The following is a 25,796-nucleotide window of genomic DNA, read 5'->3' as shown; positions in this document are numbered from 1 at the left end:
CATAGAACGTGACCAGTGTAAAATGCAATATTACTGGTACCATGTGCAGAGTGTAAAGATTGATACGGAATCATTTTTTATGTCCATAGTGTACATCATATGCGTCATGTTCATGTGGAAAATGAGCCATAACAAGTTCTAAGTTCTTTTCAAATGAGGCTGCACCTCTTACCTATTATTATAAATATCACTATTACTACTACAGGTATCGTTGGTTCAAAAATATGTTCTTGGGATTAATACACACGAGCTGTTTGAAGATGCTGTGATGGAAATACATCTTAATGGGTATCTCGTGCTGATGTAGCCTTGTGAAGTCTGTATTTAGCAGCAAGGCGTCAAGTTGAGGCTCTGAACAGAGTGATTTATTCTTGAAACAACTACACTAAACATTGGCTAGCCAAATTAACAGGTAACACTCTTCTGCTTATGCTGTGAAGCTGTTTGAAGCAGTTTAAAGATACATTGCTTTACCTAAAATGACAAATAAGTGTGAAGCAACAATATACTGTTAAATCTGAATGACTATTTGCATTTCAGATTCCATGAATGACTACCATATGCCTGTTTGCTTAAAAAGTGTATTGAGAAGAATGATTGACATTATTAATTGCAAATTGCATTTAGCCTTGACATAAAAACGATAGATAAATTTCGAATGCCTTTTTATTGTTTTCAGTATCGTATGAATTTTAATTAGTTCCTGTTAACCAATACAAAAAACACCTTATTGCTTCTGGGCTGGCGTGACCAAGAGGTTAGCGCATCCATAAATAAAAACAACAACAACAACAACAAAAAAAAAAACACGCTCCGCATTTCTAGACCATAAATGTGCTATAAGAGTGACAGTGAAATTCCACTATTCGAAGAGGTGAGACTAGTCCAAGAGTTGATAGCTATTACTGTTAACTAGCTGTCTTGTCTTTCGCCTATCAGTTCGAAACTAGAGATGTATATGAGCAACATTTCTGAAGCAAATGGAAAAGCATTACTTCTAGCGTTACTAATCGTGAAATACTATTACAACAGTTACACTTTTATTAGCTTTAGCTCTTGCTAACTGGTAAAAATACGGTAAACTGCTGTTGTAATGATATAAATTTTCGTTTACTGCTCTTTCAAACATCACTATCTTTTGTTTTGTTGCTCTTAAGCGCAAAACTACACGGTGATTGTCTATGCTTCGCTCAACCCAGGGATCGAACCTAAAATTTTACCGTTATGTTCATTGTTCTGTTCTAGTTGTTGTTTTTTTAAATAAATAACCTGAGACTCAATTTGCTTTTATGAAAATGCGGATGACTTTTATTGTGACAAAAATCGGATACTTTTACCGTTGTAAAACAGAAGCAATATAAATATTACGCTCTGTGCTAGTCAATACTTAATGCCAGCCCTTCGCTAGTACAGCGGTAAGTCTAGGGATTTTCAACGCTACGATCAGGGGTTCGATTCCCCTCGGTGGGATCAGTGTTAGCCCAATGTGGCTTTGCTATAAGAAAACACACACACACCAAATATTTCTTCAAACTTTTCTTCTTGTTTACAAATATTAAAAAACACTTTTCTTGTAGCGTTGCTTTGCACTAACCACAGTTAAAGAAAATACGCGTTTGTTCTATCGCTGCTTCTCAACCTGTTACGAAATCAACACGCTTCTAGTGTTGCTTTGTGTTAATCAGTGATAAAGACAACTCGTTTTTTTAGGGTTCTTTATTTTGGTCATTTCTAAAAATGGTATGTTTGTTTTACGAATTGTGCAGCTAAAGTTCGTGTATTATATATGTATACAGAAACTTCCTTTTTTGTTTATAGTCTAGATACATGTTAAGGATGTGATTAGCAAATGGTAATTTCAGTTAATTTTCATTACGAGAAGTGTTTCTGAAAGTTTTCAGTAACAAAAATGAACTATAGACAAACATATCTCATGTAGAATAATTTAAATGATTGTTAAATTTGTTTAGTCACGGTTAAATTTTATATAATATCTGACAGCATCCCGAGGAAATTTCTAACAAATGTGCTTCGGTAAACATTTCTAGTTATGATAGATGTCGTATTGTGAACGGGGGGATACATTTCTAGTTATAATAGATGTCGTATTGTGAACGGGGGGAAACATTTCTAGTTATGATAGATGTCGTATTGTGAACGGGGTATTGATGAATTGTGAACGGGGGATGAACGGGGAAACATTTCTAGTTATAATAGATGTCTAGTTATGATAGATGTATTGTGAACGGGGGGAAACATTTCTAGTTATGATAGATGTATTGTGAACGGGGGGAAATTTTGCTCGTTATTAAACACAAAATTACGCAATGGGCTATCTGTGCTTTGCCCACCGCAGGGATAGAATCTCGAGTTTTAGTAGTATAAGTACTCAAGTTTAACTCTAAGTCACCAGGTGGCACGGATGAGAAAATATTGCTCAAATTCAATAAAAGAAAGAGTGTTTGCTTGTCTATCTTGAAACATTAAATGTCATGGTTTTGGGACTTAATGTTACTGCAGTTGTGTTTATATGAAACCCAGCGAAATTAAATGTTTTTGTAAAACGCAAATCAAGCAATTAAACATTTCATAAAGTATTTTAATCGTGAAGTTATCGACGTATTAACTTTTTAATATACCGTTGATGACTGATGTAGTTCATACATGGAGTAATTTTGTGTTTTTACTTTTCACAACACTCATTGTAAAAAGGTGGACAAAACATTGAATGAAGTCAATGAATTTCTACGCATAGTACAGCCCTACTAATTAGTGGAATTAATTACAATATTGACAATATTTGTGTTTATTTTTCTGAGAGACATAGATGCTTCAAAGAGCGATGTACCCAACATATTTAAAGACCAATGAGAAATTTGACGCACAAATAGAAGTTTTTGGAAAAGCGGTACGTATCCATTCGAACCTCCTCTGTAACTCTGGTGTTAACACGAAGAAGCAACGTGCCTCCCGCTGGAATGGCGGTAAGTCTACGGATGTACAACGCTAAAACTAAGGATTTGATTCTTCTCGGTAGACGCTGCAGATAACAGGATGTGGTTTTGCTATAAGAAAAGCACAAGAAACTTGTATTCTTGTCACCTTGGCCGGCATAAGCGTGTTGTTAAGGCGTTCGTCTCGCAATCTGAGGGTCGCGGGTTCGAAAATCAATCACACCAAACATGATCCTACTTTCAGCCTTAGGAGCGTTATAAAGTTACCGTAAATCTCACTATTTGTTAGTAAAGAGTAGTTCAAGAATTATCAGTGGGTGGTGATGACTAGCTGCCTTCCCTCTAGTCTTATACTATTAAATTAGGGACGCCTAGCAGCATATATTTCGTGTAGCTTTGTGTAACCTGTGATGCCAACTGACAGGAAGTTTTACTTAAGAGTAAAATATTGTTTTTCGTGCTTGTATTTTCATACTTTTAAATAAATTGAATAACATTTAAATAATAGCTATTAACACTAATTTTGTAACAAGGTTAGTGAAATATTATCATTGAGGTTTCAGGCAGAGTAGAAAGTGTAATCGAAGTTAACTTGATGTCAAAATTGTGTCAATTTGTTTTCATTGTAGTTAATCAGAAAAACTACAAAATGTGCTTTCTGGGCTAATTGTACTGTGTCTATCAAGGAAATAGTGTCTGAACTAAAACTGAAGTTAATATTAGTTAAAGGGCTAGGCGTGACCAAAGCTCGGAATCTGAATTTGATGATTAAGGTTCATGACCCGTTACCCCCAAAACGTGGTTTTTACTTTGGGGCTGCGGGTAGGTGTAATATGTCAACCAGTCAAGTAAGAATAGCTCTATAATGGGAAGTTACTGCAACTGAAAAGTTGTTGTTTCTTTTGTCTATCATTTCGAAATTCAGGACGACTGCATGTTGACATGTATATGAAAATTATGTAACTCTATTTCTAGCGTTATACATTTTTAATTAAGTGATTGTGCTAGTATAGATGGTTTGCACGTGATTAACTGTGGAGTTGTTTATCTACAGGTATGTATATGCTTAGAGTAAAGTCGTGGCGATTGGGTATCAATCATTATTGTAGTTCGAAGACTATGTATTCACCTAAGTCTAATTATTAATTAGTAATCATGCATTTAACTTTTGGCAACGAGAATCTAATTGCCAAATTTTAACTGCAAATCCGTTGCCATTTTAGAAAGGCTATTTTTGAATCTGTATTGGCCAGAATTCGATCCTGGGTCTTTTTGATGAATCGAATTTCGGCTACTACTAACACAGACACAGACCCACCCAGGTGGGCTAAGGCGTTCGACTCGTAATATGAGGGTCGCGGGTTCGAATCCCTGTCACACCAAAAATGCTCGCTCTTTCAGCCTTAGGGTTGTTATAATGTGATGGTTAATCACACTATTCGTTTTAAAAAAGTAACCCAAGAGCTGGCGGTTGGCGGTGATGACTAGCTGCCTTCCCTCTAGTCTTACACTGCTAAATTTGGGACGGCTAGCGCAGATAGCCTTCGTGTAGCTTTGCGCGAAATTCTAAAACAAAAACAAAAAAACAGGGCTTTTCTGAAGACAGCCAAAACTTAAGATTAGCTAGTAATTAACAACTAGTTATCACAATTGCAATAAATTAGTTTCTAATTAATATTTAGGCTTAGGTGTTGGAATAGACTATTAACATGACAATAAATGCCATTTTTGGTTGCTTTGGTTTTTGTTTTACTAATATTTGTATATTAAACGTCTTCGGAATCGTGATAGCACCAGCTGTTTTTCTTTTCAATTAAAATTCTTTAGCATACATTATAAAATACTTTTAAAACAGTTTATTTTTTCTAATTAAATGCAAGATATAAATAAATATAACTCATTATGTATATATCATTACAGTTGTTTAGTAACAATTTAATTGGAAGAATCTGTATTGCTGTAATAAAAAAATGAACAAGTGACAACAGAAGTACTATAAATCCCCGGTTATCATTTAGTTTTACAGGTGTTCTATAACTATTTATTGTTTTAAAAAAAGTAAAATATAGGGCCAAAAAAACAGTTAAAAAATTCGTGGAATACGAGTTGATCCTACAGACACTGTATAAAATTATTGAATGTTAAATTCAATTTGTAACATAAAAGATACATCAAAAGAAAAATTGTTATATAGTGATGCCAATCGTCCTGCCAATTTATTGTTATGCGAATAAAGCATCTGATTACCAGTTATGTGACCTGGACTACAAAATATTGTTCATCCAACCAATGCTTTATATAGTGGTTCCACAAAACGCGTAACCTCATCATTTTTTAAAAAGGAATCACAGAGTTTAGAGTTCTCCATGATGTTCATGAATAATTGCTAGGTTTCATGGAAGGCATTTGAAAACTTTATTCGTGTGGAAAGTTAGACGACAGCAGGATAGTCTGTCTAGTCCAGCTGACCACCGTCTTATGGATGTTGCTCCCAGACTGGATCTGGTGCTTACAGCTACAGTATGCAGACGATTAGAAGAATTCAGATACCTGGCCAGCATTGCAACCACTCACTAAGGTGCCTTACAAACAAGCAGGACACAAAGCAACTTGCCTTTTAAGGTGTTATAAGAATATATCCAATGCACCACTTATATCTAGAACAAGATATGTTTCTTTAAATATAGGTTGCTCTTTACCCTGCAACTAAATAACAGGCTTAAACCCATTTGAAAAACGTCTGGGCCTACATCTAATGCCTTTTTTCACACAGGAACGTGATACATGCGGTGTTGATGGAAGTGTGGTATGGGAAGAAATAAACACTGATAGACATTGCAACATCTAATTCCTGCAGCTGGTATGGTTTAATACCATACGTTACGGAATGCTTCTTGCGATACTTCTGGTACAATGATGATGTTCACTCCAACTGCTCTAAACTGGATCGACCCACTTCTCGAAATAAGAGGGGTTTACTGCCCAGAGAGGCCTGTGTACTCATTTTCTATTCACATAGAACATGCATGGTGCATTTTTGGAAACATTAAGCATCTTGTTTAATGACTCTATACACTGAAGATGCTCTGAAAGTGTCTGGTTTAAAGATGTAGTAGATAGTGCTTTAAAATCTAATCAACACTGACTTTAAGATTACACTCAGTTGTTGTTCAATATAATAAAACGCCGCATTGAGTGAAGTTTCATGATCTGAAAAGATGCATCTCTGTCAAATATTCGTTTTCCAGGGTAAGCTGAACGACTATAATAATTTGTATTTAAGATCACATGACAGGTGATCTTTATGTCTATTATGCATACAAAGTAAAGGCAAAACTGGAATTAATGTTAACCTTGTCATAACTAAAATATTATAAAGTCTGACAATTCCTTAATTGTTTTATTCAGTGTACCTGTTTATCGTATACAAAACAAAATGCTCCCCAGTGGCTCAGCGGTATGTTTGCGGACTTACAACGCTGAAAACCGGATTTCGATACCCGTGGTGGGCAGAGCACAGATAGCCCATTGTGTAGCTTTGAGCTTAATTCAAAACAACAACAACAACAATACAAAATCGGGAGTTAACAGTGTAAAAGGTAAACTTTTCTTTTATTTAATCAGCCCATGGAAAACTGTTAATTGTGGTAAAACAAAACCTGAGAGTTAACAATAAAAACTGTATCTTATTAGGTCTTGTAAAACTCTTAAGCATAGCAAAACAAAACAAGAACAAGCACATTTAAGTTCAAGCTATGTGTTTGAATTTTGTTTTACTGTATTTCATTATTTCTGTATGACGTTTTTTGATAGCATATATAGTATACATAAAAAAACAAACAAAATCGCAACTATTGAATACGATGAAAAAGTTACACTGAAATACAGTTTGAGTCACATTATTCATGGGCACATACATCAAATCCACTCTCAGAAGATGCTATCTCCATTTTATCTTCACATTTGCAGCTTTGGTGAGCGAGCGCTTTACCTTTTGTTATTGTATATCAATTTCGTGACAATGCTGATTGCTAGTGGTGATCAAGGTTTTTGACTGAAGTACAAACCTTAGGGGCTAATCAAATTAAAACACAAAACAAGTACAAGTAACAAAGTTTAAACCTTTTTATCTTAACGTGATTTAAGTCATGCTTTAAATAAAAATATGTAATGCTCATATCATTTGTCCCTAATATATATATATCTATACTTAAAGCTCGTTCCTAATCATCAAGAATGTTCTAATGTGATTGCAATCATAATAAATCATACAACTTGATTCAATACTTAAATGTCTTAAGAAGTATAAACACTCTTTGGAAGCTCAATCTGATCTGTACGTCCATTTGTACTAATGTCTCTCTACACTATTACTAAACCGCTACCAAAACAATCATATCCAACTATGTTATACTGAGCATGTCGGTCGTATGTGGCTCTTCAGCTACGAATTTGTCGATCAATGATAGATCACGAAACCGTGACTCATCTATGAACAACACAGATACCTAATGACATTGGCGTTACCAGTTCTGGTCACCTTATTCAATTGTGGGTCTGAAACCTATCATCTCAAGATTAAGTGTGAAACATGAAATCATTTTCTTTATCTTTAGTCATCATTTGTTACCTTGAAGTTCATATGGGCAATGGAACAGTGATTTATAGTGACCATATTGTTACTTTGTTACTTGTACTTGTTTTGTGTTTTAAATAAAACATTAGGGAATGTCCTTATTCAGTCTAATGCCCAGAGTCATACTGTCAAAAATATGATGGAAATATCTTTAACCAAAAACTAAATAGAACATGTATTGGTTAGGTAAAGATTCTTCATTTCAATCTTTTACGATACCTCTTGGTTCTCTTTGAACATTGCCTATTTGAAGGTTTTAACCCACCACGCGATCTCAAAAACTTGGAAATATACTAAATGGAGAACAGGAATCCGTAGAACGAAAGACTCGTCGCTCGTCAACCCTGTGATGATATGTCTAAGAACTGAAGACACCATTGAGAGAGGTTTATACTTGTTGTTAAGGGTTTCTTTGTGTGTGTGTGGATGTGTATTTTTCTCGCCAAATTATCATTTTCTCAAACAAATTAATCCAGCCACATACTAACTCTAACCATTTTGAATTTAAGATCACTGATGCAAGTAGGGGCAGTTTGTAGCTTCAAGAGTCTGTATACAAGGGGTAATTCAGAACATTTAAGAACAAAACAACAGTATGTAATAAGAGAAACATTTGTATTATCATAACTAGCAAGGCAAACAAAAATATTTGATGTGAATTCAATTTAAACTCATGTAACTTAACAACATGAAATTTTAAAATATGATTCAGAATTTATTGATGCTTTTGTAGATGAAAACATGTCACAACCTGTGTCAAGAAGCTGGCTAAAACGTGTTAAGTTTATAAGTTTGTATATCATATATACGCACATATAAACTTACATGTACACTAGCCTAACTCTAGACGAGTATATATATATATGAGAAAATTCAACACTACATAATAGCAATTAAAAACACAGATATAAAACCAACTTATTGAATCTGAAAGTCAAAACCTGAAACTATCTCTCACAACAATGTTACAAGATCTAATGCAATGAATTCAAGTAAAATACATATACAATCTCGCCAGTAACACAAACACAAAACGAAAATGCTATAAGTTATACCATTTGTGCATAAAACATAAATGGTATAATTTGTGAAGTAAAATGTCTACCTGCTAACAATAGCTGCCAAAAGCGTTAAAGATATTCCATCTATCAGACATAAATCGAAACAATGCAGACGAATAACAAAACAATTATCAAGCCCCTAAGTATCACTATAAAGGTGTTAAACATTGTTAGCATTATAGAAAAAAAATTATCATTATTAAATAACCTCCTTTAATTTCTATACTGTGGAATACCCAACATTCACCGATAGAAAATTATTACAAGATAAAAAGAACTGTAAAACCCTTACTTAAGTAGTTCAGTAATAATGGATCATCCATTCTCTTGCCTCAATTGGATACCTATTTATAATAATATATAAATTATTTTCTTCCTTCAGTGGATACCCATTTATAATAATATATTAATAGTTTTTTTTCCTCTCAACTGGGTGTTTATTTATTACTAACCTATGTGACTATATCTTTAACACATAATTTCATCTTGCAATAATTGCCTATGAGGGAGGTTAAGTGTTTTACAGAATGTAGAAATTTAGGGTGTTTTTTAATATCAAGGAAATTTTCTATCATGCTAAGTTTAAGATATTTTAATATATTTTAGAGGTGATATATCATACCCATATCCTGCTGTAGACGGTGGACGGTAGTTAGTTTTGAGAAGCTGTGAAATATAGCACCCAGTAACCCTATTTGATCTTTCTTTGTAGCTGTTTTGTTCCCCCACTTTTTTATCGTCTTCATTTTTTGAGTTATGTCTGATAAATAGAACATTCTTAATGTTTATGTTGTGGACAATTTTCTATAAATTATACATTTTTCTACTTTCTTGACAAATGACAGTTTTTTTTATATTTTATTTTCTATTTGTGTAACTAGTGGACTTATTTTTATTTTTGTACTTGTTAGGTTGAATATTATGATTTTCTTCTGAGGTTCACTAGCGATATTTTGGTTTTACTTCTTGTATATGTTTTTTTTTTTTATATTGAACCAAGCATTTACAGTTTGTTTGGAAAGCATCTTGCTAAATATTTCCCGACATCAGAGGTGTTGTACACTCACTTAATCTCGCTGAAGTAGTGTTTATTTGTCGCTGTTTCAACTGAGTTTGTTTTTCGTTTAACATAAGTAAAGAAATATGAAATATCACTCTCAGGTTTTTGTTCTTTTATCTCATCATGAACTTAATTTTTAATTAAAGCTACACTTCTTCACTTTATTATTTATATAAATATTTAGGTTATCCTTCCTCACTTACATAGATTCACACTTTTTTATTACATGAAAGTTTTACCTCTTAGTGCTACACTTCTTATTTATATAGATTTACACTTCTTCATCGCATGAAACTTTTAATTTTTAGAGCTACACTTATCTTCCTTATTATAAGTAACTAGATTTAGGTTCTTTCTATGTATGTACATCTTTGCTTCATTATCTCGTGAAATTCTCGAATCTAAAAGATAAGTTTCTCTACCCTACTATAATTATAAGTACTTAGAACATTCTTTCTTATTTATATAGATCTACACTTCTTGGTTCCTAGAGCTAACTCCAATGGTGTAGTACAACAATTAATCTCTTTCCTGCCCAGTATGATGCTAAAATATAGGCTTGTAGTTATATAAACTCCCTAACGTGTTTACTTTCAACCTGAGGTTTTAGAGAAGGTAAGATCTAGGCTCAGGCACTCAGATTTGCTCTTTATTTGTACAATGCTAAAGATATTCCTTTAAAATAAACTCACACATGGAGCTCTGGCTTTTTTATTATTTTCAACAGTTTTTTTTCAGTACCACTACGCTGCTTGCCAAAATTCCATCTTCTCCTCCCCCCTAATGTTCGAGACTGTAGAAACACCATTTAAAACCACTGGTGCGTGAATTAAAAGTTGTATGCCAATTTCAGTACTTATTATGTGAGAAGGAATTTTAGTTGGGGTTGTTTTTGTTTATGTTCACACTGTTCCTTATTTAAATCCTCAGAATGAATGTTATCTTATTATTATTATTTTTTGGTACACAATATTCTTTAAGTTTTCGGAATGAATAAAAGCAAGGTTTCGGTGCTAATTTTGTTATCATGTTTTCAACTCCAGAATGTGCATTAGAAAAGATTCGACGTTGAGTATTATGTTCAATTTGAGGTATAAATGGCTATCTACGTTTTATTAACGTCACTATGTTTCAACTCCATAATGAAAGTTAGAGATGGTTGTATTTCGTTTTCAAAGTAAATACTTTGGAGGGTTCTATAATTTATGTTATCGGTACGATTGTAAATTTAGCTTTTGAATAGGAAAGATTCATTAGGTTTATGTTATCTTTATTTGTTAGTTTCAAAATGAACGCTTTGAAATGTATCATTTGCCAACACTTCTGCAAAAAATAAAATAAAAAATTAAAGGCTGAAATTCTTTGGAATGTAAATAAGCTAGTATTTATGTGAATTAAATGTATGTCTTAAGCTATTTTAGTATTACACCTTCGAGAAAAATATCTTCTAAAAATAGTTAACTATGCATAATAAAACAAAGTGATAAAAAGTAGTAAAGAAAACACTGTATTTAAAAACGTTCTGTATTGCTTTTTGTTTCAAAATACTGATAAAGTAACAATACTTCGTTAAACCATAGTGTGTAGTTAAAGGTAAATTAATACTTTGTTAATAATAAAGGAACACTATGGATTTAAAATTATACCGTTAAATTTGAAGAACGATGTATACTTAATATTAAAGAACATTATATTGATAATATTATGAAACACTTTATAGTTAGTATTAAAGAAAATTGTATTGTTAAACTTGCACAACGATGTTAACAACAAACGCTGTTTAGTTAATATTAGATAAACCTGTATTGTTAACATTCATTGCGACAACACAGAATAGTGTTTTAGCTTGATGTTTCGAAAAACAATAAAAATAATTCCACTGAAACTTAGTTTGATGTATTAATTAATATAAATTTAATATCCTCACCTCTTGAAAACTGAGATGTAATTTTACGTTTGTTTTTTATATGAACTTAGTAACCTTCATTAATTTTAATATTCCGAAATGATAACTTGGAAACAACAGAATTACAAATATAGAAGTTTATATAGACCATTGACGTATATAATACTAGAAAAACAGAGTTTTATAGATCACTGATATATATATATATATACAAAAATGGCGTTATATAAATCATCGACATGTATAAATGCTAAAAAAACAACGTTGTATAGATCATTGATATTTCTTTATAATACTACAAAAAAATGTTCGCACACAACTTTAGATAAGGATTCTTACAGTGTTTGATTTATTAACACATTACTGTGGAAGTTTTTATGTACGTTAAATTATTCAAAATTTTACAGATAATTACTGAGTCATAACAAATTTTTAGAACTCATAACAATTAAAAGGACTGGTATGAAAAAATATGACGCAAAAGTGGAAGGTAAACGACCTTCTTAATTATCTAAACGTCACTTTAACAAGTTTTCTATAAGCTTTGAAATTCGTTTGTCTCTCAGGCTCAGTTTACCAGACAAATAATAGCTTAAATGTTAGCGTGTCAGGATAAAGAATCGGGAGATGTTTGATTTGTGGCTCTTTTTCATATAAAGACCCTCCACCTTTTGAGGGTAGTGAGTGTGCTGTAAGAGATTGTCAAATCTTATCGATCAGGTAAAAGTGACTCAAAAGTTGACCGTAAAGGTTATTGAACAGTTGCCTTTCTTCTGACCTGGCCTGGCATAGCCAAGCGCGTAAGACGTGCGACTCGTAATCCGAGGGTCGTGGGTTCGCGCCCGCGTCGCGCAAAACATGCTCGCCCTCCCAGCCGTGAGGGCGTTATAATGTTACGGTCAATCCCACTATTCGTTGGTAAAAGAGTAGCTCAAGAGTTGGCGGTGGGTGGTGATGACTAGCTGCCTTCCCTCTAGTCTTACACTGCTAAATTAGGGACAGCTAGCACAGATAAGCCCTTGAGTAGCTTTGTGCGAAATTCTAAAACAAACAAATCTGACCTGTCACGTCCAAATTGTGGACAGCTATACGTAAATAGTCAATATGTAGCTTTACACGAAATTCTTAAACAAACATAACAGTTTATCTATGTATTGTTGACACTAATAGCAAATATAAATAGCAGAATAGATGGGAATACATGTTTTGACTATGCCATTGGTCGCTGACAACTGAAAGTTTACGTGTATTAACCTTGTCATGAGCTACTAGAATAAGAATTTATTCTCGTGCTGAGTATGTCACTAGTGGATTATCAAGTCTCACAACCACTATAACGAAGCCTTTCTTTCAGAAATTATGTCGAAGACTGTCTTTTTAAAACTAGTTGAATCTATCGTTGAAACTTTGGAAGGTAAATCTTTTATGGCAAATTGATTGCAGCTGCTGTTTGTTCCAGGCGTGGCCTAATGATTAGCATAGCGAGCTGCGCGTCAAGACTCCAGGACTTGTGAGATTTAACCTGTTGACTGCCAAGTATTTCAGCTGCTACAATACAACTCTGATGCTTCTTCATTTTGTAACTTTTCTCGTAACGCCATTTTGGATCGAAAGTGAAACAATTTGTAAGTAGGTCAAATGCATATATGGTGCTGACATCTAGCGTTGAAGTTAGGTATTAATAAGAACGAATTAACTCGTCCGTGGCACTGTGTTACCGATCGGCTTGGACGAGTTATCTCGTCTACGGCACTGAATAGGTTAAAAAAGCAACAAAACTAAAACCAACATTTGCAGTTTGGGCGCTTAAAAATGACAGCTGCGATATTAAGTTCAAAAAGAAGGAACGAAAAACCCTTTCTGACGGTATGTATCGATAATTGGTTGTGTTTGCTCGAGTTAACAGTTTAAAATTAGGACGACTACACTCGGATCCTAAGGGTTTCTAATTTTTCTTCACCTTCGTAATGCGCGGTTCACGTTCAAAAATTCGAGTTTCAATTTCATGCTGTTTATTATGTATTATTACACCTAGGCCCGGCACAGCCAGGCGGTTAGAGCGCACGACTCGTAATCTGAGGATCGTGTGTTCGAATCCCATCACACCAAACATGCTCGCCATTTCATTCGTGGTGGTATCATAATGTGACGTTCAATCCTCTTGTATTCGTTGGTAAAGAGTAGCCCTAGCGTTGACGGTGGGTGGTGATGATTAGCTGCCTTTCCTTTAGTGTTTTATACTGTTAAATTAGGGACAGCTAGCCTAGATATCTCGTGTAGCTTTGTGTCACCTGTAATGTCAACCGACAGGAAGTCTTTTTTAAGAGTTGTTTGTTTTGAATTTTGCGCAAAGCTACACAAGGGCTATCTTTGCTAGTCGTCCCTAATTTATCAGTGTGAGGCTAGAGGGAAGGTAGCTAGTCATCATCACCCACTGCCAACTCTGGGGCTACTCTTTTACCAACGAAAAGTGGGATTAACTGTCACATTATAACGCTCTCACGGTTGAAAGGGCGAGCATGTTTGGTGTGACGGGGATTCGAACCTGCAACCCTCAGATTACGAGTCGGGTGCCTTAACCACCTGGCTATGCCGGGGCCTTTTTTAGAGTTAAAATATTATTTTGCATGCTGGTATTTTCACAGTTTTAAATAAGTTGAATAATGTTTAAATGATATCTATTGACACTAATTTTGTAACAAGGTTACGGACGGCTTGTGCAAATAGCTCTCGTGTAGCTGTGCGCAAATCTCAAAATCATCCAAGAAACCGTTATTACACCTACAGTATAAACATCATAACAAGTTGTTCTGTACACAATTCATTTATTTATAGTTGGTTAGCTCCTTTCTGAGTAAACTTGTTTGCAGAAATGGGAACTTTTTAGTTTTGTGTGTTTAGGTGGGTTTGGCGTTTTATGGCGCGAAACAACTAGGTTGTCTGCGTATTTAGTAGATTGTTCATTACTGTGTGTTTTTGTGCGTGTTTAGAGCAATCTTTGTTGGGATTTTCGTGCTATTGTCAGGTATGTAGTACAGTGTATTATATAAATATATTAAAAATACGCTTGTTCTGATGCTTGATCCAATTTTTTTCGACCGTCAAGGGATAGTAACATATCTATGCCAGCGTATATTATGGTAGAGTATATATATATATTTATATTGTTATAGACACATGCACACGACACACAGCAAATAATGTTCCAGAAAACCTCTTTCTCTCTCTATATATATATTTATATAATATTGTGAAACCACAGCAGCAAATTGTGAGAATATTCCACTTCATCCGCTTACTTTAAATTACACTTCAATTTATAACGCAATTAGTTTCACACATTACTGATCCAAATATTAATATGAAGAATTTTGTTACCATAACAATAACCACCCCATCTCTACTTATAACGGAATGCTGTGTAAGGAAAGCCGCATACATTTTAAAGCTGTTGTTACTGTATGATGTTTATTATTTAAACTACACCTGTCTACAAGTTCGAAGGCGTCATGCCAAAATAAGAAATACGCTGGTTGATAATTATATCAGATCAAAGCTACTGTCACCAGTACAGTTAGGTCGTAAGTACACAGCATAAAAAAATCTCATCTGATAAATAAGTGAATGCGATTTGAACCTAAAAGTATCTTGAAGAGTCTCGAAACATTTGGTATCAAAGAGACTGTGTTTGAGCGTGCCAATAAGAAATACACCGGGCTACTACGCATTGGCTTTTATCTTAATTGTAATATCTGAATAAAGTATCTAAATGTACGCTAAAACTCAGAACTGTCTCTCATACAGGCTATGCAGACATTTCTGAAACGTGAAATGTCTGTTAGTGTGTGACAAGCGTCTCCTTCATTACTTCAAACTAAACTATATGGCTGAAAGAAACGTCAGCTTACACTAACTCCTTGTTTCAACAGTTGGAACAGCCAGCACATTATGTTTCTTTGATTTAACTGGTTGTAGTTAGTTCTGCCTGGAACTATGGCTAAAATTATAGCCCCCTACCAAGTCTTATGCAAGCAAGTATTCAAACTAAACACATAATGACAGGTTAGCGGTTGTTATAGTCAATTGCTTGGAAAGGCTACATTAAAAGGCATGGCTGCCCATCCGTGACTTGACAATTGATAGGTCTACAGAGTATCCACGTCTAAGCCTAGCTAAGCACGCCGGCGATTTCAACTCTTAGCCACTTAATCCACGGGAATATCGTTGGTGTCATAACCTTGTTCTGCTGATGTGCCAATAAAACCGGATATATTGGGTGCAACAAGGGCGCTCTGTACACAAACACGTACTAACAGACAGACAACAGCCTTATGCTAAGCACGTGGTTCTTCGTCCATTATATTAATGGGTTCATTGTCAGCCCAAGCATTCTTCACTAAATCCAGCAGCTTAATTAAAATCTACCTCTGGACATGAACTCGAGCCATTCAACTGTTTTTCAATTTCAAGTTAGATAATGATAAATTGATAATACAAGAGTTTCTAACTCTTTATTAATTTATTAGGATGCTAGAGATATGCTCGATGAGAGCGTGGAAATTGTGTTCCTGTTTACAGACGCACCTAGACTTGGCGCTTAAATGAAACCTGAGTAGACAATGAATGTGTTTACCGAACAACCAAGCCTTATAAAACACACATATAGATACACAGGTAAACAGACTTAAAAAACGAAAATTTTGTTGAATGTTCTGTAGAATTTAACAGTTCGGTGATATTCAGACTGTTTATTTCTATTTTATCGTGAAATATAAAAACTAAAGAGATACAATGTTTAAATGGTAAATGGACGCAGATGCAAATACCGCGCAATTTTTTCTTTCTGCTTGTCACTGAAGAAAGTTGGTACACACACATGCGTAAGTAAATACACTGTTGTTTGCACATTTCTTTACGGGACGCTAATGTGTGACGTCTAAGCGGTGAACGTATCACTTTCACCTTCTCAGTTAACGTTTTGACGAGAGATTTGGTTATTTAAAAACCAAATAGTGAAGAGGTTTTCTTTTTTACGTACCGATGCAGACACAGAACGTTTATTTTGCTGTAAAACATTTGACCTTATCGCTTACACTTACAGAGAAGTATTATGTGTGTTTACCTCTCTTATGTCTTGTTGTATAAATTTCTTGTGTTATTAATCGTCTGGTAATGTATTTATATTGGTCCGGCATAGCCAGGTGGTTAAGGCGCTAGTTCAATTCCCTTTTACACCAAACATGCTTGCCGTAGGGGTGTTATAATGTAACAGTCAATCCCACTATTTACTGCTAAAAGAGTATCGCAAGAGTGGGTGGTGATGAATAATGCTAAATTAGGGACTGCTAACGCAGATAACTCTCGTGTAGCTTCGCGCGAAATTCAAAACAAGTATTTAAAAACGTCTAGTTATTCCACACACAGAGGGAAACAAAACTCGTAAATCGTTACTAACTCTTAAAGTTATAAATCTGTGAGAGCTAATATCAGTTAATGTAATAGTCTTAAACCAATTATCAACAACCAACATAAAAAAAAAATGTTGTATAGTAGTAACTGCTAACGTAACAACCAGGACCAGTTATAAACATTCAATATAACAAACTAATGGATAGCTAATAACTATTAGTGTAGTAACTTTTAACTAGCTATTAATATAGCAAACTTTGGATCTATGTGAAGTCACTACAGTTAATGGTTACTGCAAGTAAACCATTGAAGGATTTTGTTAGTCAGTGTAAGAAAGCTGTTGGCAACTACTATTAGTTGATTTGACTAGCCAAAGAACAGTTACTAGCATTTATTGGAAGAAATCATGGTTACCATAATACAATAAACTCTAGCACGAATGGTATTATTCCACAGGCATCGAGCTAGCGTGTTTGTAGCGAATACAACACTTTTACAAATTCCAAACTCATCTGACAAAATACATGTAATACTTTAGAAATGAAGCATGTCCTTAGAACATGTCCTCTCCGTGATGTACTATGGGAAATGGAACTTCAGCAATGGTTAGCAATGGCGTTCCACAGCATATCCAAGAATTATATACAACACTTCCTCGATTGCTAATCAAATTAATGATTGTTTAACAATTACAAAAGCTCAAACAAAACAGTTTTTGTGAAATAATACAATTAACGCAGGTTGTCCAGATATTAGTTTTTCTAAATTAAAATCTCTTTTGTTTGAATAATATTGGATTTCCAGCACGAAAACTCGTTTAATAACTTGAACTAATTAAAATCAAGACAAATTAGTGCACTGTTTTGGACGTTTCAGACCACCATGTAGTTTCACTTTATTTTCCTAAAGAATAGTAGTATGATATTCCAAAAGCGTTTGAGTTTTGGGTTTCGTTTGAAAACCATTTCAACTGTAGTTTCACTATTACGAGGCTTAACGCATAAATTTTCGATGACGTATTCTTGAAAATATAATACTTCTACATTTATGCGTACTGATTATTTGATAATTCTGAAAGTATGGCAGTACAGTGGTCTTCAGTTCAAACTAGTGGCATCGTAATATTATAACCTAGTGGTATAATAACTAAATAGTTACTTCACTTAAAACACGAAATCTTCTTATTATATCATGGATAAATAATAGTATCAAACATAACACTTTTAACCTTTGTTATCTCAAAATGAGATTACTGTAGCGTCAATTTCCTTTGCTCTAAACATATAACACTTTATTTCACTGTCACTCAGTATATTACTTAAGTTACATGTGGTATGCCCTAGAAATAAGCAAATCAACATTAACAGCCTCAACATATGAAGTTTCCGATTATATTTCCTTGAAAACTAAACATTTTCACGATTACCAGGCTTACAGAAAGATCTTTTTATCATACTTAATGGAAATGCAACATTTCCGGTTACCAAACAAATATTAAGCCTCCTATCTTACAAACCCAACTCACAGGTGATCTTGAATATATGTAAGAAACGTAAAACTTCCATGATCACCACTCTCAACATGTGAAAATTCTGTCTCGTATCTTACAACCAAAACACATACATTCACTTAGCTTACTATACGTGTTTTGTAGATGTTTTATCATTGAAAACATGATGCTTTAACGCTATATAGGTAGGCATGGGATCCAGAGATATATGTTTGACATATGTTTCCCGATTACCAAACTTAATAATTAATTCTTGTAATATATGTTCTAAAACGAGGATATTCTCAAAAGCCTATTCATAAATAGACCAACAGTGGCTGAATTGCTCGAACTTGGAATCTGATAATTTATGATTTGCGGTTGAATGATATCATGGGTACTTTATAAAAGTCATGATCAAATACCACTATTCATTTATAATATTTCAATAGTTGACAGAGGTCGCTGTTAAGGAACTGCTTTCCTTCTGATTTATGAATTCCAAATTAGGGACAGTCTGTGTAGCTCTGATAGAACAATTGAAACAAACTTATTTATGTCACCTCAGTCTTCACTTGGTGTTATGATGAAAACTTAATTTTCTAATTGGTATTTCTTTTTACATCAGTACTTTTTTGTATATAAATAAAACTTCAAGTCAAGGACTGTTCAGTGATACAACGTTTTTTATTTCCTATGTAAGATACAGTCCTTGACTTGAAGTTTTATTATTAAACCCCTCAACTCGTGCCCCACTGTCTATATGTTCGATGTGAGTCTGAATCACCAAAAGGTAAGGTCTTTGTACTTTTTTTAAACATTTTAACAGATAATAATGATTTAGTGTATTTCAGAAATAATTATTTGACGTATGCATAAGATTTATGTGTGATTTTGTGAAGGAGAACTTATAAAACACAACAAAGTCGTGTTATGTTTACTTCACGATACTTAAGACATTAACTTATAACCTGGCCTAGTAGTTAACGTAACCATACTACGGGTCCGAAAATTTATCGTTTGCTCATCACTTTGAGGCCTTGATGATCAAATCGCCCTTTTCCATCAGTGTGAGCTTGTGTGTGTCTTCTTATAGCAAAGCCACACTGAGCTGTCTTGCTGAGTTCAGCGAGGGGAATTGAACCCTTGATTTTAGCGTGGTAAATCTGTATTTTCCATCAGGCAAGAGTGGTTATAGAGTTGGCGATGGGGGCTTAGCGTCTAGTCTACCAATTCTAAATTAGAGACATCTATAAGCATTTAACCTTTTGTCTAGCTGTGTTCAAATATTCCTAAACAAAGTGAAGCAAATTATTATTAGTTGGCTTAGAATATTAAATTTGAACGAGTGCTGTTAACATTTGTTTTCTGAAAGCTTTAAAAATTAAGAGAGCTGACCCATTAAAATCAACGCGTGACAAGTGTGACACGGTATTTCCTGGGGTAATTAATGTTTTCAATTTTTAGTGAAAGGTGGTAGAGCTGACCCATTAGAATCAATAAGTAGCAAGTGTGACACGGTATTTCCGGTAATCAATAAGTGTTTTTAATTTTTAGTGAAAGGTGGTAGAGCTGACTGAATAGAATCAAGAAGTACGAGGGTGACACGGTATTTCCGGTAATTAATAAGTGTTTTTAATTTTTAGTGAAAGGTGGTAGAGCTGACTGAACAGAATCAAGAAGTACGAGGGTGACACGGTATTTTCGGGAGTTAATTAGTGTTTTTTTGTTTTTAATAAAATGCGATAAAGGTGACCCATTAGAATCAAGAGGTCAAGTGTGACACGATATTTCCGGGAGTCAGTTAATGTTTTTAATTTTTAGTGAAAGATGATAAATCTGACTGAATAGAATCAAGAAGTAACGAGGGTGACACGGTATTTTCGGGAGTTAATTAGTGTTTTTTTGTTTTTAATAAAATGCGATAAAGCTGACCCATTAGAATCAAGAGGTCAAGTGTGACACAATATTTCCATGAGTCAATTAATGTTTTTAATATTTATTGAAAGGTGATAGAGCTGACCCATTAGCATCAAGAAGTAACAAGTGTGTCTCTGTTTTTCTTGGGATTAATTAATGTTTTTAATTTCTAGTGAAAGGTCATTAGGTACATAGTTCGACAACTGAAACCATTTTTATTAATATATATATATATATATATACGCGTGTGATTTCAGTTCAATGAACATTAAAGGTGTAGCAAATAAATGGTTCATACAACAGTTCTTGTAAAATTCTTATAGAAGCGCAGATGACTCGCCAGATAAATTAGCATGGAGTAACTCCATGTGTTATTACTTGTCTTTAAAATTACACATTTTACTGCCACGCGGTTTAAAACCTCCAGGGATGTCCCCTTGTATGGTGAGTTTTGTATGTCAGAAGATGTTTGATGAAAGATCATATATGGATGGGTTAGTTAATTGGATCAAAAGCTTGCACTAGTGCTGCAGAAATACATTAGTGTTCGGTGCTAGCATGTGGTGTGTCTGGAATTACATTTACTTTTGTTTATTAGAACTTAATGGGATATTTTCGGTTTCTTGAGTCCCAAAGGAGGCATAGATATTTAGTCATGTAAAGAGGAAATAGTATTATCTGTCTCTCTCTCTATCTCTCTATCTATCCATCTGGCGGTCTGTTTGCGTGTCTATTGATTATCTGTGTATCAGTATTTATTTATCTACTTTTCTATCTATTAACTTATATATCTGTCAACAATTACATTCAAGCTTCTACGCCACAGATTTTGTTCTATTAAACATATTATTGTGCATAATAACGTGTGTCACGGTATTATAACATTATAATAAACGTATTGAACTATTTTTCATAAGATAAATTATTTGAACGAATCCACGAACTGATATTTCTTGAGTCGTTCGATACTGCAATGCTCGCGCGCGAATCTTTTAAAAAAATTTTCTGTTTGATAAAGAATTTGCTGTGATAACGCTTGTGATCTTTCGTATGTATGCTAAAATGTTTTGACAATAATTACTTAAATGGGTGTGTTTTCTAACAAAAAAGTATTTATATAATGAAAACAAGAACTATTATTTGAATAGTTTTTTTCCAGTAGTTTCTTAATAATACTGGATAGTTTTTTTTCCTCCCAGTAGTTCTTTAATGTTACAATAATTTATGGTGTTCGTAATTATTTCTTTCTGACGGTAAATTAATGGTTTGTCTTCTGTTGTTAAGACGCGTGTTAGTCATTGTTAAACATTAGAGACAAATGGACTGTTTTGATAACAAAGGATCATATTGTTTAAATGCAGATAAGTTCGAGTGAGAACCCCTCTGTCGGCTGGTGTGTTCGGAGAAAGCTCGTCATTATCGACACGTTTTAAGATATTCAGCCCCATTCATCGAACTCTCTCACCCCCCTGGGTACCAATGTTTTGCAATACAAGTCTATAGTGAAGGATATAAAAACGCTGAAGTTACAACCATTCGAAATCTCCAACACCGAGCAGTGCACTTAGGAGATAAGGCTGTGGATCTGGTTTAATTTACTGGCGCTGTTTGTGACAGTCTCCAAATCGTCGACCAAATCAAACTAGAAGAAGGAGAATGAAAAGCCCTTGTCAGCAATAGAGACAGGACTTTGGAAGCTGCTCTAGTCTAATTGACTTTCATCATCATTAGAGCGATTGTTTTCGCTGAACTGGCAGCCCAGACGGACGCTACCATTAAAGCGATCACATTCTTGATTGCCCCATAAAGTGACCTTTCTACAGGATTAGGCTGACTGCTAGATTGTGTAATCAGAGGTAATGGTCTAAATGACTGTCAAAGAGTTGAGGGATTTAAGTCCACCCTCTGGCCACTTCTTAACAGGCAACATCGGTCTGCTTTTAACGTGGGCCGTGCCACCTTGCTGCCCGAGGCAGTATGAAAAATAGCATCTGTCTTGTGGCCACCTTCCCAGCTGCTTCCGTGAGAGTGAGAAAACAGGCTTTCATTTTTTATGTCTAATAGAAGCCTGACAATAACAAGACACAGAGAGTGGTGACATGATGTGGGACATCTGAAGGTTCTCTAATACTTAAGGTGTCTTAAGAAAATCAGGATGAATGGGAGGATATAATGGAGAGAGAAAGAACTGTGTTGATATAGAGTGATGTGAGCTGTAAACGTTTATTGAAGTCGTGTTTACTTTATTCTTGTAAGAGGTTTTAGTTTCCTACTGAAATATGTTGATTTAAAGTTTGTGAGAGAATGTGTTGTATGTGAATGCATCAACGTAACTAACGCGTTCGTATCAAACATAAGCTTGATGCTCGTCCTGCGTGTATGTTAACTTTCCTTCAGTTTCATATCCGTATCTTTCGTGCCGAAACAGCCACACATTCTCTAATAACCATTCTGCGTATCGATAAGACCGATAACTTACTTTCATTTAAGTTTTTTTCATCGTTTTAAAACATGAAAGGTTCGTTGGGCTTGACAACAGTTTTCAAACTAAATGCGACGTTTTGGACGTTTCTGTAAATCCTATGGGTCTGTGATTATCAGTTATTACCATATGTGTTTGTTAAATTAAAAGGTTTTATTCAAGTTATTTTTAGTCTTATTTGTTCGTTTCTATTATATCGGTAATAATAAAAGAGTTGTGTTTTGAACAGTTTAAGTCTCTGCATTCTAGTAACATTTGCCACTTATATAAACTGGTTTGAAAAACGAACATTTTTATTGCCAAGGTATTGAATAAGTCAGAGTCAGACCTCTTAAAACAAGCCCTATAAAACACCCTTGGATATAGTTTCTGTTGAGGTTAAAAAAAGTTACGGTTGATTTGAAACTTGAAGCTCTGTCTGCTGCTTTTTTGATGGTTTTTTCGGTTATGGATGGTTTTGTTTATCACAGCCGTTCTATTGTTCGCTTATACTTATGGCTGGCTTCCGTAAGTCTGTGGTATCAAGGGACCTTTGGAGAAAAGAAGAGTCTATTGCAGTTATGGCTTGGGGACGCCTACAAAATCTCCCTGACTATGTTAGAGAAGCAAACCTTTGGTCAGAATCAACGTACGCTATAGAGTATTGTTCCTGTCTTCGCTACGGCTCACCTAATCCCATGATAAAGCCATTTCCAGAAATCAGAGTCGAGATTTTGAAAAACCTGTAAATATCTGAATTGCCGTATAAAATCGCCGGGCTGTTCCCCAAAGGATTTATATGATTCTTAGACAATTGCTTGCTGAGCAGAAACGAAATGAAAAACTAATGAAAAACTTGAAAGCAGAGAAGCAAGACCCCATTTCAGCGGGGGGTCTGTAGCGTCGACAGTCTGAGCGGAAAGTCCAGATGATATAAAGTAACCAGTAACCAATAGAGGAAATTATTGGCTCCTCTTTGCAGAAGGCTAGTCGAAACCTCCTGGGAGATGTGGCAGAGGGATGGTGTCATAATGAAATTGCTGAAAACATCCATGAATTACGGGAAATTCCTCCTAGAATCCTCTAGTGGCTAAAGTGGGCGCTACCGTGGAACCTCGAAACACATGCTGTGATGGCTCCGGCGGCGCGTTCAGATTTTCACGGGAAAGTAGGATATGAAACCCGGGACTCTAGAGGCCTCGGTATCCATCAGTGGCTGGCATCGGTATGCCACATCATATTGTGGGTAAATAACAAAACTGTAGGACAGGTCTTGACGTATAAACAACATAGTACGAGACAGTGGTTTACTGACGCTGTGCTGGTTTCAACGTTTAGTTTTCTTAGTTTGTAAGCATAAGAACTTCAAGGTTTTTCTTTCTTTTTTTTCTTAACTTTATTTGTAAAATCTCCCAAGGTGCAGTCTTTCGGTAATGACGTGTTTTTGACAGTTTTGACAAGTGCTGTTTACCATGAAACAATAACTGTCTTAAAACACATTTCTACGATTTTTTTCTTATGTTTTTTTTTGTTTATTTGTTTGACACAAAAGAGACTGTCATAAATGAAGATTGGCTTGTTTCTAGTCGGTGGTCGATAAATTGTGCCAGGTGAAAAGTTGCTCTTGTCACAAAATAAGAATTATCACATTTAAATTAGATTTGACAGTCATCGTGTTTTATAGTTTTACAAGTAAACAAATGTGTGTGTGTGTGGTGATACTTTCTTCCATATAAGTTCATAGAAGCCTCAGAAGTAACAAGTGACGTTGCAACATTATTTTCGGAAGATTTTTACGTGATATTTGATTAGTTGAAGAACACAGTTTTCTTATTTTTTTTTTTTCATGTTATGTAGCTTACTATATTATGTTTACTGTTTTAATATTTACAAAAGTACCTGTGATTCTTGAAAAGCACTTGGTTGAATGATTTCTTTATCATTTCAGTACAAAATGATAATTGGTTGAACGAGTTGATGCCACAGATCCGTGTTTCACTTAAAAGCTGTGAATAAACATAAAGATGGATGACAACAAAAACTGTGTTCCTTTTTAATGCCGTGAGTGAACAGATGGTTAAAACGAGCCATTGCAATAGTTTAATGTTCCATTTTATGCCAAGAGCGATTGTGAAATGGATAAATGAGTCTATGCAATAGACCGTTCCGTTCTATCATAATAAGGGAATACGAGGACGGATGAGTTAGTGTAACTATTTTACATTCCATTTTATGGCAAGAGTGATAACAATATGGTTCGTGAATTTATGCCAAATATCTAACTTTTATTTCAGCGTCATAAGTGAACACGTGGTTTAACAAGCCAATTCAACAGTTTTGGATTCCATTTCTTGGGTTGCTGTGCCTATGCAACAGAACTGTTGATTATGAACTACATTTAAAATATCATTTACCTTAAACAGTAACTCTAAGCTAAAATCTGTCCTATTTTAGTTTTACTACAAATGCTCCTAAATTTTATTAAAAATGGCGGTTATTAGTCTTGTGGTTAACAATGTATAGCCGCCAGTAGCACAGTAGTATGTCTGCGGACTCCAACCGTTAGAAACGAAGTTTCGATACCCGTGAGGGGCAGAGCACAGATACCCAATTATGTAGCTTTGTGCATGATTACAAATAGACAATATATATATCTAAATGAACGGAATAGTGTTTCTAGTTCTGACAGATGCATACAAAGATTATATTTTCCACTAAAAAAGAAAAAAGACGAGTTAAACCTGAGTCCTTACTTAAAAACAAGTGTTTTATAAAATCGCCTATTTCAGATGTGTGTTTTGCATTTTAATTAGTAGTTCTGATTTAATATTTTGTTAAATATCATAATATATGACGACTTCAAATTATTTAACATTGCACTTAGCATACTGTGTATTGTT

At 34.6% G+C, this 25,796-nt stretch overlaps 1 protein-coding gene across 16 annotated transcripts in view; it reads left to right on the top strand.

Moving 5' to 3' along the window:
• LOC143226800 (protein trachealess-like) overlaps positions 1-25,796 on the top strand; it is a 310,183-nt gene that overhangs the window by 206,323 nt on the left and 78,064 nt on the right. The window contains exon 3 of one of the 16 annotated variants that reach the window (XM_076458301.1): positions 21,797-24,121. The exons of 12 other annotated variants lie outside the window; for them this stretch is intronic. In XM_076458301.1, the coding sequence (XP_076314416.1) occupies positions 24,072-24,121 (50 nt within the window). In that variant the 5' untranslated portion in view covers positions 21,797-24,071. Of the gene's footprint in view, positions 1-21,796; positions 24,143-24,806; positions 24,958-25,796 lie in introns of those variants that run through there. 3 more of the 16 variants (XM_076458292.1, XM_076458328.1, XM_076458308.1) reach the window with 3 other exon arrangements.

This window comes from Tachypleus tridentatus, chromosome 1 (assembly GCF_004210375.1).
Source record: "Tachypleus tridentatus isolate NWPU-2018 chromosome 1, ASM421037v1, whole genome shotgun sequence".
Lineage (NCBI taxonomy): Eukaryota > Metazoa > Arthropoda > Merostomata > Xiphosura > Limulidae > Tachypleus > Tachypleus tridentatus.
The sequence above is the reverse complement of the archived record's forward strand: the minus strand, read 5'-3'. Positions and strand labels throughout refer to the sequence as shown.